At 45.3% G+C, this 14,018-nt stretch overlaps 1 protein-coding gene across 3 annotated transcripts in view; it reads right to left on the reverse strand.

Moving 5' to 3' along the window:
- The window catches only part of STRA6 (signaling receptor and transporter of retinol STRA6), a 202,400-nt gene that overhangs the window by 46,835 nt on the left and 141,547 nt on the right, over positions 1 to 14,018 (reverse strand). For all 3 annotated transcript variants that reach the window (XM_063926451.1, XM_063926449.1, XM_063926450.1), the window contains 4 exons: positions 6,356 to 6,423; positions 5,388 to 5,458; positions 5,043 to 5,104; positions 4,778 to 4,940 (listed from right to left, as the gene is read on the reverse strand). In XM_063926451.1, coding sequence (XP_063782521.1) covers positions 4,778 to 4,940; positions 5,043 to 5,104; positions 5,388 to 5,458; positions 6,356 to 6,423 — 364 coding nt within the window. The remainder of the gene's footprint in view (positions 1 to 4,777; positions 4,941 to 5,042; positions 5,105 to 5,387; positions 5,459 to 6,355; positions 6,424 to 14,018) is intronic.

Raw genomic sequence — 14,018 nt, forward strand, 5'->3', positions numbered from 1 at the left:
GTGGCGAGCGCAGCGAGCCCGCAAAGGGCTCATTTGCGCTCGCCTCGCTGTCGGTAAGCCGGCGGTCGGGCTCCCGGCGCCGGTATGCTGGTCGCCGGGAGCCCGACCGCCGGCCAGCCGTAGTGAACCCCCCAGCATCCTCTACGGACTAGGAGAAAAAAATTTACCGGTAGGTACTAAAATCCCATTTTCTCTTACGTCCTAGAGGATGCTGGGGACTCCAAAAGGACCATGGAGTCTATACGAAAGCTCCAGAATGGGCGGGAGAGTGCGGACGACTCTGCAGCACCGATTGAGCAAACATGAGGTCCCCATCATCCAGGGTATCAAACTTGTAAAGCTTAGCAAAGGTGTTTGAAACCCGACCAAGTAACCGCTCAGCAAAGTTAACCCGCCGAGACAACTTGGGCATCCGCCCAACAATAACCCATCTTCCTAGTAGAATGGATCTCCCCCGACTTCGGTAACGGCAATCCAGCCGTAGAACTAGCACACGGAATCGTATCACAGATCCAGCGTGTAACAGACTGCAGAGACACAGGCGCCCAAGCACGCTGGGAGCATACCGGACAAACAGAGACTCTTTTCCCAAACTGAGCCCAAATTGGCGACATAAACTGCACAGCCCTGACTACATCTAAAGAGATTAAATCAGCCAATGCTGAAGCTACCACAGGCATTGAAAAAGGCAGGTCTTTGATAACCCCCGAAAACCCTTTTCGGCAGAACTACTATCCAAGTTCTCAATTCTATCCACTTGGAAAATCAAACAGGGGCTCTTGTGAGACAAAGCCGCTACTTCCGACAACCGCCTTGCGGACGCCTAAAAAGCAAAAACATGACCACTCTTCAAGAGGGAAAGTTTAACACAACCTTTAATAAAGGTTCCAATCAGTGAGACACAAGAAACGCAACACCACGTCAAGAGCCCACTGTGCCAATGGGGCACAAATGGAGGTTGGATGCGCAGTACTCCTTTCACGAAAGTCTGAACTTCTGGAAAAGGTGGCCAATTCTTTTTTTTTTTTAACAGAAAATTTACAAGGCCAAAACTGCCCTGAAACGGAGCCTAACTGTAGGCCTGCATCCACACCTGCTTGCAAAGAACGAAGAAGAACGACTCAGCTAAAAATCTGCCATAGGAAGCTTCTTAGAATTACCCCAAGACACATATTCACTCCAAAAACGGTGTTAAGGCTTCGCCGTAACTTCTTTTTTATCCTGAAGAAGTGTGGAAATCACCCCACTGGGAATACCCGATCGGACTAGGATATGGCGTTCAACCGCTACGCCATCAAACGCAGCCGCGATAAGTCCTGATACACGCTCGGATCTTGCTGTAACAGTTCCTCCCGTAGCGGAAGAGTCCAGGGGTCTTCTATGAATAAATCTTGAAGAACTGGATACCAAGTCCTCCTTGGCTAGACCGGAACAATGAGTATCGCCGGAACCTCTGTTCCTCTACTTTTATCACCTTCAGCAGAGTGAAAGCGGAGGGGACACATAGACCGACTGAAAACCCCTAAGGTGTCACGAGGGCGTCCACTGCTATAGCTTGAGTGTCCCTTGACCTGGAACCATATTCCTGAAGTCTCTCATCGAGGCGAGACGCCCACGTGCCCAATTGAGGCACTCCTCAAAGACTAGTCACTTCTGCAAACTGTCTCTATGATGACAGTATTTCTCCCGGATGGAGAGCGCGTCTGCAGAGGAAATCTATTTCTCCGTCGTTTACGACTACTAATATAACGGTTACCAGTCTTATCACCCAGCAGAAAACTATTTCAGCTTCTGCCATTGCCGCTTTGCTCCTTGTTCCGCCCTAGCGGCTTACTTACGCCACTGCTGCCAAGCCGTCCGACAGAAATAACACGGGCAGATCACGAAGAATATGTTCGTTGAAAATAGCTCTTACTTCAAGAAAGCTCATTGTAGACAAGCTTCGCAAGTTGACCTTTTCCTCTGGAAATATTTCCCATGCACGTAAACTTTTTTTTTTTTTTTAACTGGGACAGGAGGACAAGGCCCTGAATGTGACGCACCTCTGATATGGCGTCGCGTATTACCTCCCCTTCCAGAGGGGAAACGGTAAGATCTATTAGGAAACAGTGCAGGGAAACATCTGTAACTCCAGATATTCCCCCTCTGGATTCTACAATTAACTCACGGGTCCTGGTCTATTCCCGGACCAACTGAAAGGTAGTAGACAAGTCCCCACCAGAGTGGGGTCCAGGCAGGTAGACTCAGCACCATGTGGTGGATGTGTGAGAAACAGAAAACGACCTCCGCTTCTGCAAACCTAACAAGGCTGCAGAACACTTACCTTTTCACACTCCATCTGCACAGAAAGGAACAAAGAACGGCATCGAACTAGTTAAATCGACTGCATCCCACAAAAGAATGCGTCACCAACCGTCGTCGTGAGGGAATCTAACTCACAAAGTTAGATTTATCAGCAGCATTCGCTGAAATTGACTGAACTAAGGCATCCCCAAACAGCGGTACACCGACCCAGGTAAAAAACTCCAGTATCTCTCGGAGTCAGCCACAGTATTTCCCCGGCCACCTCCTGTATACGCACTGCAGCCTGCCGCGATATATAGAGAAAACCCAACATAAGGAAAATCCCCTATCTCTGCAGGATAATTTCATTGGATGTCCTTCCGAATATAAACACTCCCTCATGTGCATGTAATGCAAATAAATCCAAAGAATAGAAATAAAATATCACTTAGCTTCCTGTATCCGATCATTTCTGACAGGACGCCGTGTCGACCAGGAGTTGACTTTCACAGTATCTTCTCCGACGCAGGAAAAGAATAAACATTCGGAATCCTTGAGAGGACGGGAGACCCACTCGTCACGGCCGACTTAGAGCTTTATCAACAGAGCGACCAGCACATGAGAAAGAATACTATTACTTTAGCATTCATTATAATCATAAGATGAATATACATATCGTAATACACATAAACACACATATCCTACCTATATATACATATAATATACATATAAGCGGATTTCCCGAAACTTTCGGGAGCCAAGTGACATTAATGTGTTCTGAATGTGTATGACCATGTACCCGGTAATAACAGTTGGTGCCGACAGGGTCACCGACCTACTACTGTGTCTCCCATACCGTGTTTACTATGAACAAGCATAACACAACCGATCTGTTGACTCTGTATCAAGTACCAAACAGGCGTCGGCGATGCTGACAATGAACCCCAGAGGTGTCAGTGACAGAACATTCACACATGTCGACACAAGTGTATATCTGACAGGGAGGACACGGAGAGTATACACAACCATGAGTACAAGCCCATTTCCAATTAAATAGTGTTATACATTCCTACATAACACTAACAAAATGTGCCCCCCCCCCCCCCTTGTTTGTGCTATACACATGTTTTGGCGGGGACATTGAATAAAAATGGCGCTGTCTCTTGCTGTGAGGGCTAAGCCCCGCCCCTTATCAGCGCGCGGTAGCCCACTATATTAAAAACGTTTTATGCAGGCAGGGGACCATATACAGTGGCTACCCACTGTATATGTTCTCTGGGAGTTTAAAACCAATGTAAAACATTCTGCCCAGGGTGCCCCCTGCGCCCTGCACCCGGTACCAGCCGTTGGTGTGTGGGAGCATCGGCGCGCAGCGGGACCTCTGTAACAAGCTGGCGGGGGTAGCGGACATGGTGCCCGGGCACCGAATACCAAGTTAAGCCAGCCTATTTTATTGAAAAGAGCCTCAGTAACATTGCTGCCCAGGGCGCTCCCCCCCCCCCCAGCGCCCTGTGAGTGCGTTGGTGTGTGGGAGCATGGAGCGCAGCGCGACCGCTGCCTGTTACCTCCGTTACTGAAGTCTTCTGCCGTCACTGAAGTCTTCTGTTCTTCTCATACTCACCCGGCTTCTGTCTTCTGGCTTCTGTGAGAGGGGTGACGGCGCAGCTCCGGGAACAAGCAGCTAGGAGCACCAAGTGATCGAACCCTCTGGAGCTAATGGTGTCCAGTAGCTTGAGAAGCAGAGCCCTTAAACTAAGAAGAAGTAGGTCCTGCTTCGCTCCCCTCAGTCCCACGATGCAGGGAGCCTGTAGCCAGCAGGTCTCCCTGAAAATAAAAAACCTAACATAAAGTCTTTTAGAGAAACTCAGTAGAGCTCCCCTAGTGTGTGTCCCTTCACTCCTGGGCACAAAGTTTAACTGAGGTCTAGAGGAGGGGCATAGAGGGAGGAGCCAGTTCACACCCAGTTTAAGTCTTTATAGTGTGCCCAAGCTCCTGCGGATCTGTCTATACCCCATGGTCCTTTTGGAGTCCCCAGCATCCTCTAGGACGTAAGAGAAAACCTGTTAAAAGTTTATAAGCAATATATGCAATTTAAATATGCTTAAAAATAAAATGTACATATGGCCTTATTCAGGTTTGTTAGCAAACCAAAAAAGTTAGCAATTGGGCAAAACCACGTTGCGCTGCAGGTGGCGCACATGAAACGTGCAGAGAGGGTGATTTGGGTGAGTGTGTTCAAGCAGAACTCTAAATTGTAGTGTAGAATTTAAGTAGCCAGTATTTACCACGCACAGAAACAATATAACCAACCCAAATCTAATTTTCTCTGCACATCTTACATCTGCCCCACCTGCAGTGCAACATGGTTTTGCCCAATTGCTAACTTTTTTTTAAATTGCTAACAAACCTGAATAGCACCCATAGTTTTGATAACATCATGATGAACCAAGTTACCACATTTAGCTAAACTGCCATTAGTTCTCTTCCCTCTCACCTTCCACTGCCCAGATATAGTAGACAATATAATCCACTGCTTTGGATCTATCATCATCTATGTTTACTCCAAAGCCAGCTAACATGAGTATAAATTCTGCATCAATTGAGCCACGGATCTTCTGCACAGTTGGGAGAAATCCTACTAGCAGGAGGAGAGCCAACTGTGGGAAGGATGAAATGTGAGTCAGTGATTCTGGCCATCCCTCCAATATTTTACAACCCATTCACAGTCACCACCCCTTGTGAACTTTGCACTTCATTACCTGATATGCAGATAATATAGATACAGTTACTGCGAGAACGGATCTTAATGACAAGTGAAAACCTGTGGAAAATGAAACTTCAATGAGGAGGGAGACATTATTATTAGTATTATTTTTAAGGCACCACATTGTTTCCGCAGTCCTGTACAGCAGGGACGTACGCCCACCGCACGTCACTTCTGTACAGTGATTATACAAAGTAACAGCGAAACTGATATATAAATAGAAAGTAGACACTAGCACACAAGACCTCCTTGTACCGTGTCAGGAGCTCTGTCCTATATCTCTATGGTGTCAATGTTACGTCAGTCACTGCCCACATGAGGTGTATATGCAGCACTTTACCTGTTTTGGGAGGACAAAGGTAGGAGCAGAGATTGAGTGATACTTGGGACCTAATACTGACTGAGTCCTTACTGTGAAAACACAAACAGGGAAGGTTATAGTTGCTGATAATCAAAGACTCTTGTAATCAACAGACTATAAGAGTGTGCAACATGTTTTGTAAAAACAGTTACATATATGGGATACGGTCGTTAGGTCGACACAGCTTAGGCCGACAGTCATTAGGTCGACCACCGAATGTCGACATCCATTATGTCGACATGGTCATTATGTCAACATTGGTAATTAGGTCGACAGGTCAAAAGGTTAACATGAGTTTTTCACATAACAATACACGGTAACCTTGCCCAAAGCAAGAGCGAACACGGTGCACTAATTGGGGTTCCCCGTCACTTTACGAAGAAAAGGAGGCCAAAAACAGTAAAAAAAAAACAAACAAAAAAACATGTCGACCTAGTACATGTCGACCTAATGACCATGTCAACCTATTGTCCCTGTCGACCTATTGCCTGTTGACCTTCCATGGTCGACCTAATGACTGTCGACCTAAATTGTGTCTATCCAACGACCCATACCCACATATATTTACTAAATCCAGATCTTTTGGTATAATTAAATTTATTACAAATGTGTCAATAATCGAATGTATAAATAAAAACAATATATAACAACCAACTGAAAATCTTTATGGATAAAATAGACCACAAAAAATTAATCTGGCTTATACAAGAAAAAGCTCAGCAAAATTTAAGAATTAAACCTAAATAGTTTTTTATAAAATATATTAGAAATGATATTTTCCTTATCACATCTTTACAAAATAAAAATGATCACTTAGGAAAACGTACAGGACAACAAACAAAAGGTATATTTTTTGTATAAGTAAAGCAGGAGAAATAAAAGTGTGAACTACAGCAATTTGTGTTTATTGACTATACAAAATGAAACTACAAAACATTGTAACACACCTGCTTTTGGATTTTTTACGCCTCAGAAAGCCTTTTAGATAGCTGAGGTAATAATTTCTCTCCGATCTCTAAAAGAAAAAAAGATTCTAAAACAAAACAAAATGAAGCTGCACCTCTATAGCATCAAAAGTTATCACAAGTAGATGTACCTTCTGAAAGCCCATGAATCCCAAATGTGTACAATAGAAAAGCACTGGCAAGATCAGGTAAAATCCGTACAATAATGTTATATTGGGATACTTATATATGGATGATTTGTATGTGGCTGTATTTAGGGAATACATATGTTTTGCCGGCAAATGGGATGCCGGCTGTCAGTACACCGACAGCGGCATTCCGTCTGTCGGATTCCCGACAGCAAGTCACCTCGTCACGTCTCGGGCCCGGTGGCTCACTTCGCTCGCCACAGGTTATATTTCCACACGGTTGGAATAACCTGCAGTTGTCGGGATCCCAGCCGGTGGCATTTCACAGGCTGTCGGGATTCTGGCGTCAGTCTCCTGAACACCAGGATCCGACAGAAGGTATTTTACCTGCATCCTGTGTTCAGCAGCATCACAATGCACATTAATTCTAGGGGACTATGGGGTCTATTCATGAAGCAGTGAAAACTGGGGAAGTGAGCCAGTGGATAAGAACCAATCAGCATTGAAGTAACATTTATAATTTGCATACTATAAAATTATACAGAGCAGCTGATTGGTTGCCAATGGCAACTCCTCCACTGGCTCAGTTCTCCACAGTTTTCACTGCTTCATGAATAGACCCCTATATAACAAACACACTGGTATGTTCCTCACACATGCTACGACAGCGGCTGTTACAGCATTGCAGATGTCTACCCAGCAACACAAGGCAGTCATGTGGAAGATGTGTCTGCACTGCAGTTATGGTAATGTGGTAACGGGCTATTTGGCTGTTAAGCTTTTACTGATTGCCACGGAGACATCAATCAGTCAAATCCGGCAGATGTCTTTGATGCAAATTATTTAAACTGCTGTACATATCAAATAAGTCTCAATCAGTTATTTGTAACGGAATTCAAACTCCAACTTGATTATACTACAAATGATCTTTCTATATAGTTCTAATGCACACAATACACTTTAGATACACAAACTTACAAATATACTTATGCATTTCAAAAAGAGGTAATGTACAGAATGGAATAAAATGTGTATGAATAGGGATTTTTTTTCCAGCTGCATTTGTTCCTATTTTATATACTGTATACTTTCTAATAGTTACACACTGTTCTGTCAGTCACAGGAGGAGGAGTTTTCTCCCCTTGGGACTGCCAGTCCGGACTGCCGTTAGCAGAAAGTGCTTCCAATGGGAATTCACTTCTGCGTTGTGTACACCAGTGCAGACCCTAGAAGTCAGGTTTTGTGCATATGTGCAATTTTCCCTACATTCCCGTTCCTTGTTAGATTGCTTGTGCATGCGCAGTGGATGCATCCAACTGCTGCCCAAAATAAATAGCAGCTGGGCAGCCCCACTCTCTACATAAGGTAGAAGCCATCACTGAATCAGAGTGAAGTTAATACTATGCTGACCAAGCTGGTGCTGGATCTTATAATGACAGGAGTATAGGAGGCTGCCGTTTTCCAGCCAAGCTTGGCATAGCTTAGGGTTAGTTTCCATTTTTGCACAGGTGTGACATTTGCCTCAAGAAGTACAACTACGTATGTTCATATACTTTGAGGATGATAGTTTGGCCTATAGCAGTGGGGATCTCAATATAAGCAACCAATTTATATAGTGACTCAAGCCTCACCTCAATGCTGAACCTAGCCGCCCGCTGTTTGTGAAACGAAATATTCAATAGCATTTGTCTCACCAGATCCAAGGTCTTGGAGGTCATGAATGTAAGAATGGATTGTTTTGCTACAGAAACAAACACCATCAAGAAAGGGAATATAGATGCTACAGGAGATTGAGATTCCCATTGAGAGAAATCAGCACAGAGCAGGTCACTAACATCTTTTTGAAGCTCAAGGCCAAAACCTGCATTGAGGTGAGACAAAATCTTGTCCCCAAATTAAGCAGAACCAGAAATTATGGACTAGGGTGGCATGCTGATGTGGTGTTTGGTACAATCACCCATTGCCAATGCTGTAAAGTGCATTCTGTGAGCTGGGAAAAGACACTGTACATTCTATTCATAACCCTAAGAAACATCTCTCGAAAGGCTGCAGAGGGGAGAGCACTCATAACTCTAGCCATGTGTAAGAACTACAGTAAACAGTTGGGTCAATACATACTTATTCTGGGACTGCTCAATACCTGATCACAGTGGAGTGTAATTAGTATCTACTAAGTTCACGTATAATATAGATACATGCTCCGCATCTGCAGTAATCATAAATCCTCTCAGGTGACTGTCTTTTTAGTATGTTTCTGCGCTAAGACATCCTACAAATCTGACATAAGCAGCAATACAGGAAGTCACCTAGCACTGAGAAAAGTGTCATATTAATACAATTGCTTATAATGATGGGCCTAAAAATACATAAAAAAGCGGGAGTAGGGAGACCAAATTGTTACCACAACTGTCTAAAATGTAAAGGACCAAACTGTAAAGAATTATCCAGGGACGGAGGAAAGGATGAGTTTCCACAGAGAGGAATAATGTGGATCTCGTGAGAGGCGTCTATTAACATTACGCCAAGCTGAAAAGGCGTCACGAAACAAAACAAAACATTTTGACGAATACAGAGTGATATTAGAGCATGGGAGGAATGCAATAGAGCCTCAGGGGCATAAGGACAGAAGAACTCCTCTTCAGTATAGTTATTGGTGAAATGTGTAGAACTCAGCGACATAGAAGAATTAAAATGAGTAAACAAAAGCCAAAATATCAGACAAGCCTCACTTTTACTTGGGGAGATACTGTATGTTCCCCTCATCGCCCTGTGCCCCCTGAGGAAAGGAAACCGCAGAGAACGACCCCTAAAATAACCTGTTGCAACATCAATAGGATGTACTGTAAGAAAGCCTTAATGACAGTAGCCTCCTTACCTAATAAGGATAAGGGAAGATCTTTTAGGTATGTTACTTGTGTTATAATTTTTCCTATGATAGGTAACATTTGGGATATAGTACAAATACTCAGGGATATTTGATGCCAGATACTTACATTTTGCAGGGGTGACTGTAAATATGTAGGTGTTAAGCCATAACGGTGGAAGACATAAGGGGTAACAATTCAGACTTAATTAAATGAATGTAATAACACGCAAAAAAACCAAACAGAACTAAATGCAGACCTATGTTTATTAGTGATGAGCATCGGAAATTTTTCGTGTTTTGTGTTTTGGTTTTGGGTTCGGATCCGCGGCCGTGTTTTGGGTTCGAACGCGTTTTGGCAAAACCTCACCGAATTTTTTTTGTCGGATTCGGGTGTGTATTGGATTCGGTGTTTTTTTCAAAAAACCCTAAAAAACAGCTTAAATCACAGAATTTGGGGGTCATTTTGATCCCAAAGTATTATTAACCTCAATAACCATAATTTCCACTCATTTTCAGTCTATTCTGAACACCTCACACCTCAAATATTATTTTTAGTCCTAAAATTTGCACCGAGGTCGCTGGATGACTAAGCTCAGCGACCCAAGTGGCCGACACAAACACCTGGCCCATCTAGGAGTGGCACTGCAGTGTCACGCAGGATGGCCCTTCCAAAAAACACCCCCCAAACAGCACATGACGCAAAGAAGAAAAAAAAGAGGCGCAATGAGGTAGCTGTGTGAGTAAGCTAAGCGACCCTAGTGGCCGACACAAACACCTGGCCCATCTAGGAGTGGCACTGCAGTGTCACGCAGGATGGCCCTTCCAAAAAACACCCCCCAAACAGCACATGACGCAAAGAAAAAAAGAGGCGCAATGAGGTAGCTGTGTGACTAAGATAAGCGACCCAAGTGGCCGACACAAACACCTGGCCCATCTAGGAGTGGCACTGCAGTGTCACGCAGGATGGCCCTTCCAAAAACTACTCCCCAAACAGCACATGACGCAAAGAAAAATGAAAGAAAAAAGAGGTGCAAGATGGAATTGTCCTTGGGCCCTCCCACCCACCCTTATGTTGTATAAACAGGACATGCACACTTTAACCAACCCATCATTTCAGTGACAGGGTCTGCCACACGACTGTGACTGAAATGACGGGTTGGTTTGGACCCCCACCAAAAAAGAAGCAATTAATCTCTCCTTGCACAAACTGGCTCTACAGAGGCAAGATGTCCACCTCATCATCATCCTCCGATATATCACCGTGTACATCCCCCTCCTCACAGATTATCAATTCGTCCCCACTGGAATCCACCATCTCAGCTCCCTGTGTACTTTGTGGAGGCAATTGCTGCTGGTGAATGTCTCCACGGAGGAATTGATTATAATTCATTTTAATGAACATCATCTTCTCCACATTTTCTGGATGTAACCTCGTACGCCGATTGCTGACAAGGTGAGCGGCGGCACTAAACACTCTTTCGGAGTACACACTTGTGGGAGGGCAACTTAGGTAGAATAAAGCCAGTTTGTGCAAGGGCCTCCAAATTGCCTCTTTTTCCTGCCAGTATAAGTACGGACTGTCTGACGTGCCTACTTGGATGCGGTCACTCATATAATCCTCCACCATTCTTTCAATGGGGAGAGAATCATATGCAGTGACAGTAGACGACATGTCCGTAATCGTTGTCAGGTCCTTCAGTCCGGACCAGATGTCAGCATCAGCAGTCGCTCCAGACTGCCCTGCATCACCGCCAGCGGGTGGGCTCGGAATTCTGAGCCTTTTCCTCGCACCCCCAGTTGCGGGAGAATGTGAAGGAGGAGATGTTGACAGGTCGCGTTCCGCTTGACTTGACAATTTTCTCACCAGCAGTTCTTTGAACCCCTGCAGACTTGTGTCTGGCGGAAAGAGAGATCCAAGGTAGGTTTTAAATCTAGGATCGAGCACGGTGGCCAAAATGTAGTGCTCTGATTTCAACAGATTGACCACCCGTGAATCCTTGTTAAGCGAATTAAGGGCTCCATCCACAAGTCCCACATGCCTAGCGGAATCGCTCTGTGTTAGCTCCTCCTTCAATGTCTCCAGCTTCTTCTGCAAAAGCCTGATGAGGGGAATGACCTGACTCAGGCTGGCAGTGTCTGAACTGACTTCACGTGTGGCAAGTTCAAAAGGTTGCAGAACCTTGCACAACATTGAAATCATTCTCCACTGCGCTTGAGACAGGTGCATTCCACCTCCTATATCGTGCTCAGTTGTATAGGCTTGAATGGCCTTTTGCTGCTCCTCCAACCTCTGAAGCATATAGAGGGTTGAATTCCACCTCGTTACCACTTCTTGCTTCAGATGATGGCAGGGCAGGTTCAGGCGTTTTTGGTGGTGCTCCAGTCTTCTGTACGTGGTGCCTGTACGCCGAAAGTGTGCCGCAATTCTTCTGGCCACCGACAGCATCTCTTGCACGCCCCTCTTGTTTTTTAAATAATTCTGCACCACCAAATTCAAGGTATGTGCAAAACATGGGACGTGCTGGAATTTGCCCAGATTTAATGCACACACAATATTGCTGGCGTTGTCCGATGCCACAAATCCACAGGAGAGTCCAATTGGGGTAAGCCATTCTGCGATGATCTTCCTCAGTTGCCGTAAGAGGTTTTCAGCTGTGTGCGTATTCTGGAAAGCGGTGATACAAAGCGTAGCCTGCCTAGGAAAGAGTTGGCGTTTGCGAGATGCTGCTACTGGTGCCGCCGCTGCTGTTCTTGCAGCGGGAGTCCATACATCTACCCAGTGGGCTGTCACAGTCATATAGTCCTGAGTCTGCCCTGCTCCACTTGTCCACATGTCCGTGGTTAAGTGGACATTGGGTACAACTGCATTTTTTAGGACACTGGTGAGTCTTTTTCTGAGGTCTGTGTACATTTTCGGTATCGCCTGCCTAGAGAAATGGAACCTAGATGGTATTTGGTACCGGGGACACAGTACCTCAAACAAGTCTATAGTTGGCTCTGCAGTAATGATGGATACCGGAACCACGGTTCTCACCGCCCAGGATGCCAAGGCCTCAGTTATCCGCTTTGCAGCAGGATGACTGCTGTGATATTTCATCTTCCTCGCAAAGGACTGTTGGACAGTCAATTGCTTGGTGGAAGTAGTAAAAGTGGTCTTACGACTTCCCCTCTGGGATGACCATCGACTCCCAGCAGCAACAACAGCAGCGCCAGCAGCAGTAGGCGTTACACGCAAGGATGCATCGGAGGAATCCCAGGCAGGAGAGGACTTGTCAGAATTGCCAGTGACATGGCCTGCAGGACTATTGGCATTCCTGGGGAAGGAGGAAATTGACACTGAGGGAGTTGGTGGGGTGGTTTGCGTGAGCTTGGTTACAAGAGGAAGGGATTTACTGGTCAGTGGACTGCTTCCGCTGTCGCCCAAAGTTTTTGAACTTGTCACTGACTTATGATGAATGCGCTGCAGGTGACGTATAAGGGAGGATGTTCCGAGGTGGTTAACGTCCTTACCCCTACTTATTACAGCTTGACAAAGGCAACACACGGCTTGACAAATGTTGTCCGCATTTCTGTTGAAATACTTCCACACCGAAGAGCTGATTTTTTTGGTATTTTCACCAGGCATGTCAATGGCCATATTCCTCCCACGGACAACAGGTGTCTCCCCGGGTGCCTGACTTAAACAAACCACCTCACCATCAGAATCCTCCTGGTCAATTTCCTCCCCAGCGCCAGCAACACCCATATCCTCCTCATCCTGGTGTACTTCAACACTGACATCTTCAATCTGACTATCAGGAACTGGACTGCGGGTGCTCCTTCCAGCACTTGCAGGGGGCGTGCAAATGGTGGAAGGCGCATGCTCTTCACGTCCAGTGTTGGGAAGGTCAGGCATCGCAACCGACACAATTGGACTCTCCTTGTGGATTTGTGATTTCGAAGAACGCACAGTTCTTTGCTGTGCTTTTGCCAGCTTAAGTCTTTTCATTTTTCTAGCGAGAGGCTGAGTGCTTCCATCCTCATGTGAAGCTGAACCACTAGCCATGAACATAGGCCAGGGCCTCAGCCGTTCCTTGCCACTCCGTGTGGTAAATGGCATATTGGCAAGTTTACGCTTCTCCTCCGACGATTTTATTTTAGATTTTTGAGTCCTTTTTTTACTGATATTTGGTGTTTTGGATTTTACATGCTCTGTACTATGACATTGGGCATCGGCCTTGGCAGACGACGTTGATGGCATTTCATCGTCTCGGCCATGACTAGTGGCAGCAGCTTCAGCACGAGGTGGAAGTGGATCTTGATCTTTCCCTATTTTTGAAACCTCAACATTTTTGTTCTCCATATTTTAATAGGCACAACTAAAAGGCACCTCAGGTAAACAATGGAGATGGATGGATACTAGTATACTTATGGATGACGAGCGACTGCCGACACAGAGGTAGCTACAGCCGTGGACTACCGTACTGCGTCTGCTAGTATAGACTGGATGATAATGATATAAAAAATATATATATATCACTACTGCAGGACAGGTATATATTGTATAATGACGGACCTGCTGGACACTGTCAGCACTGCAGACTCCTAAACTACTAGTATGAAGAAGATAGAAAAAAAAAAAACCACCACAGGTAGGTATACAATTATGGAC

The sequence above is a fragment of the Pseudophryne corroboree genome, chromosome 6, assembly GCF_028390025.1.
Source record: "Pseudophryne corroboree isolate aPseCor3 chromosome 6, aPseCor3.hap2, whole genome shotgun sequence".
NCBI classification, from domain to species: domain Eukaryota; kingdom Metazoa; phylum Chordata; class Amphibia; order Anura; family Myobatrachidae; genus Pseudophryne; species Pseudophryne corroboree.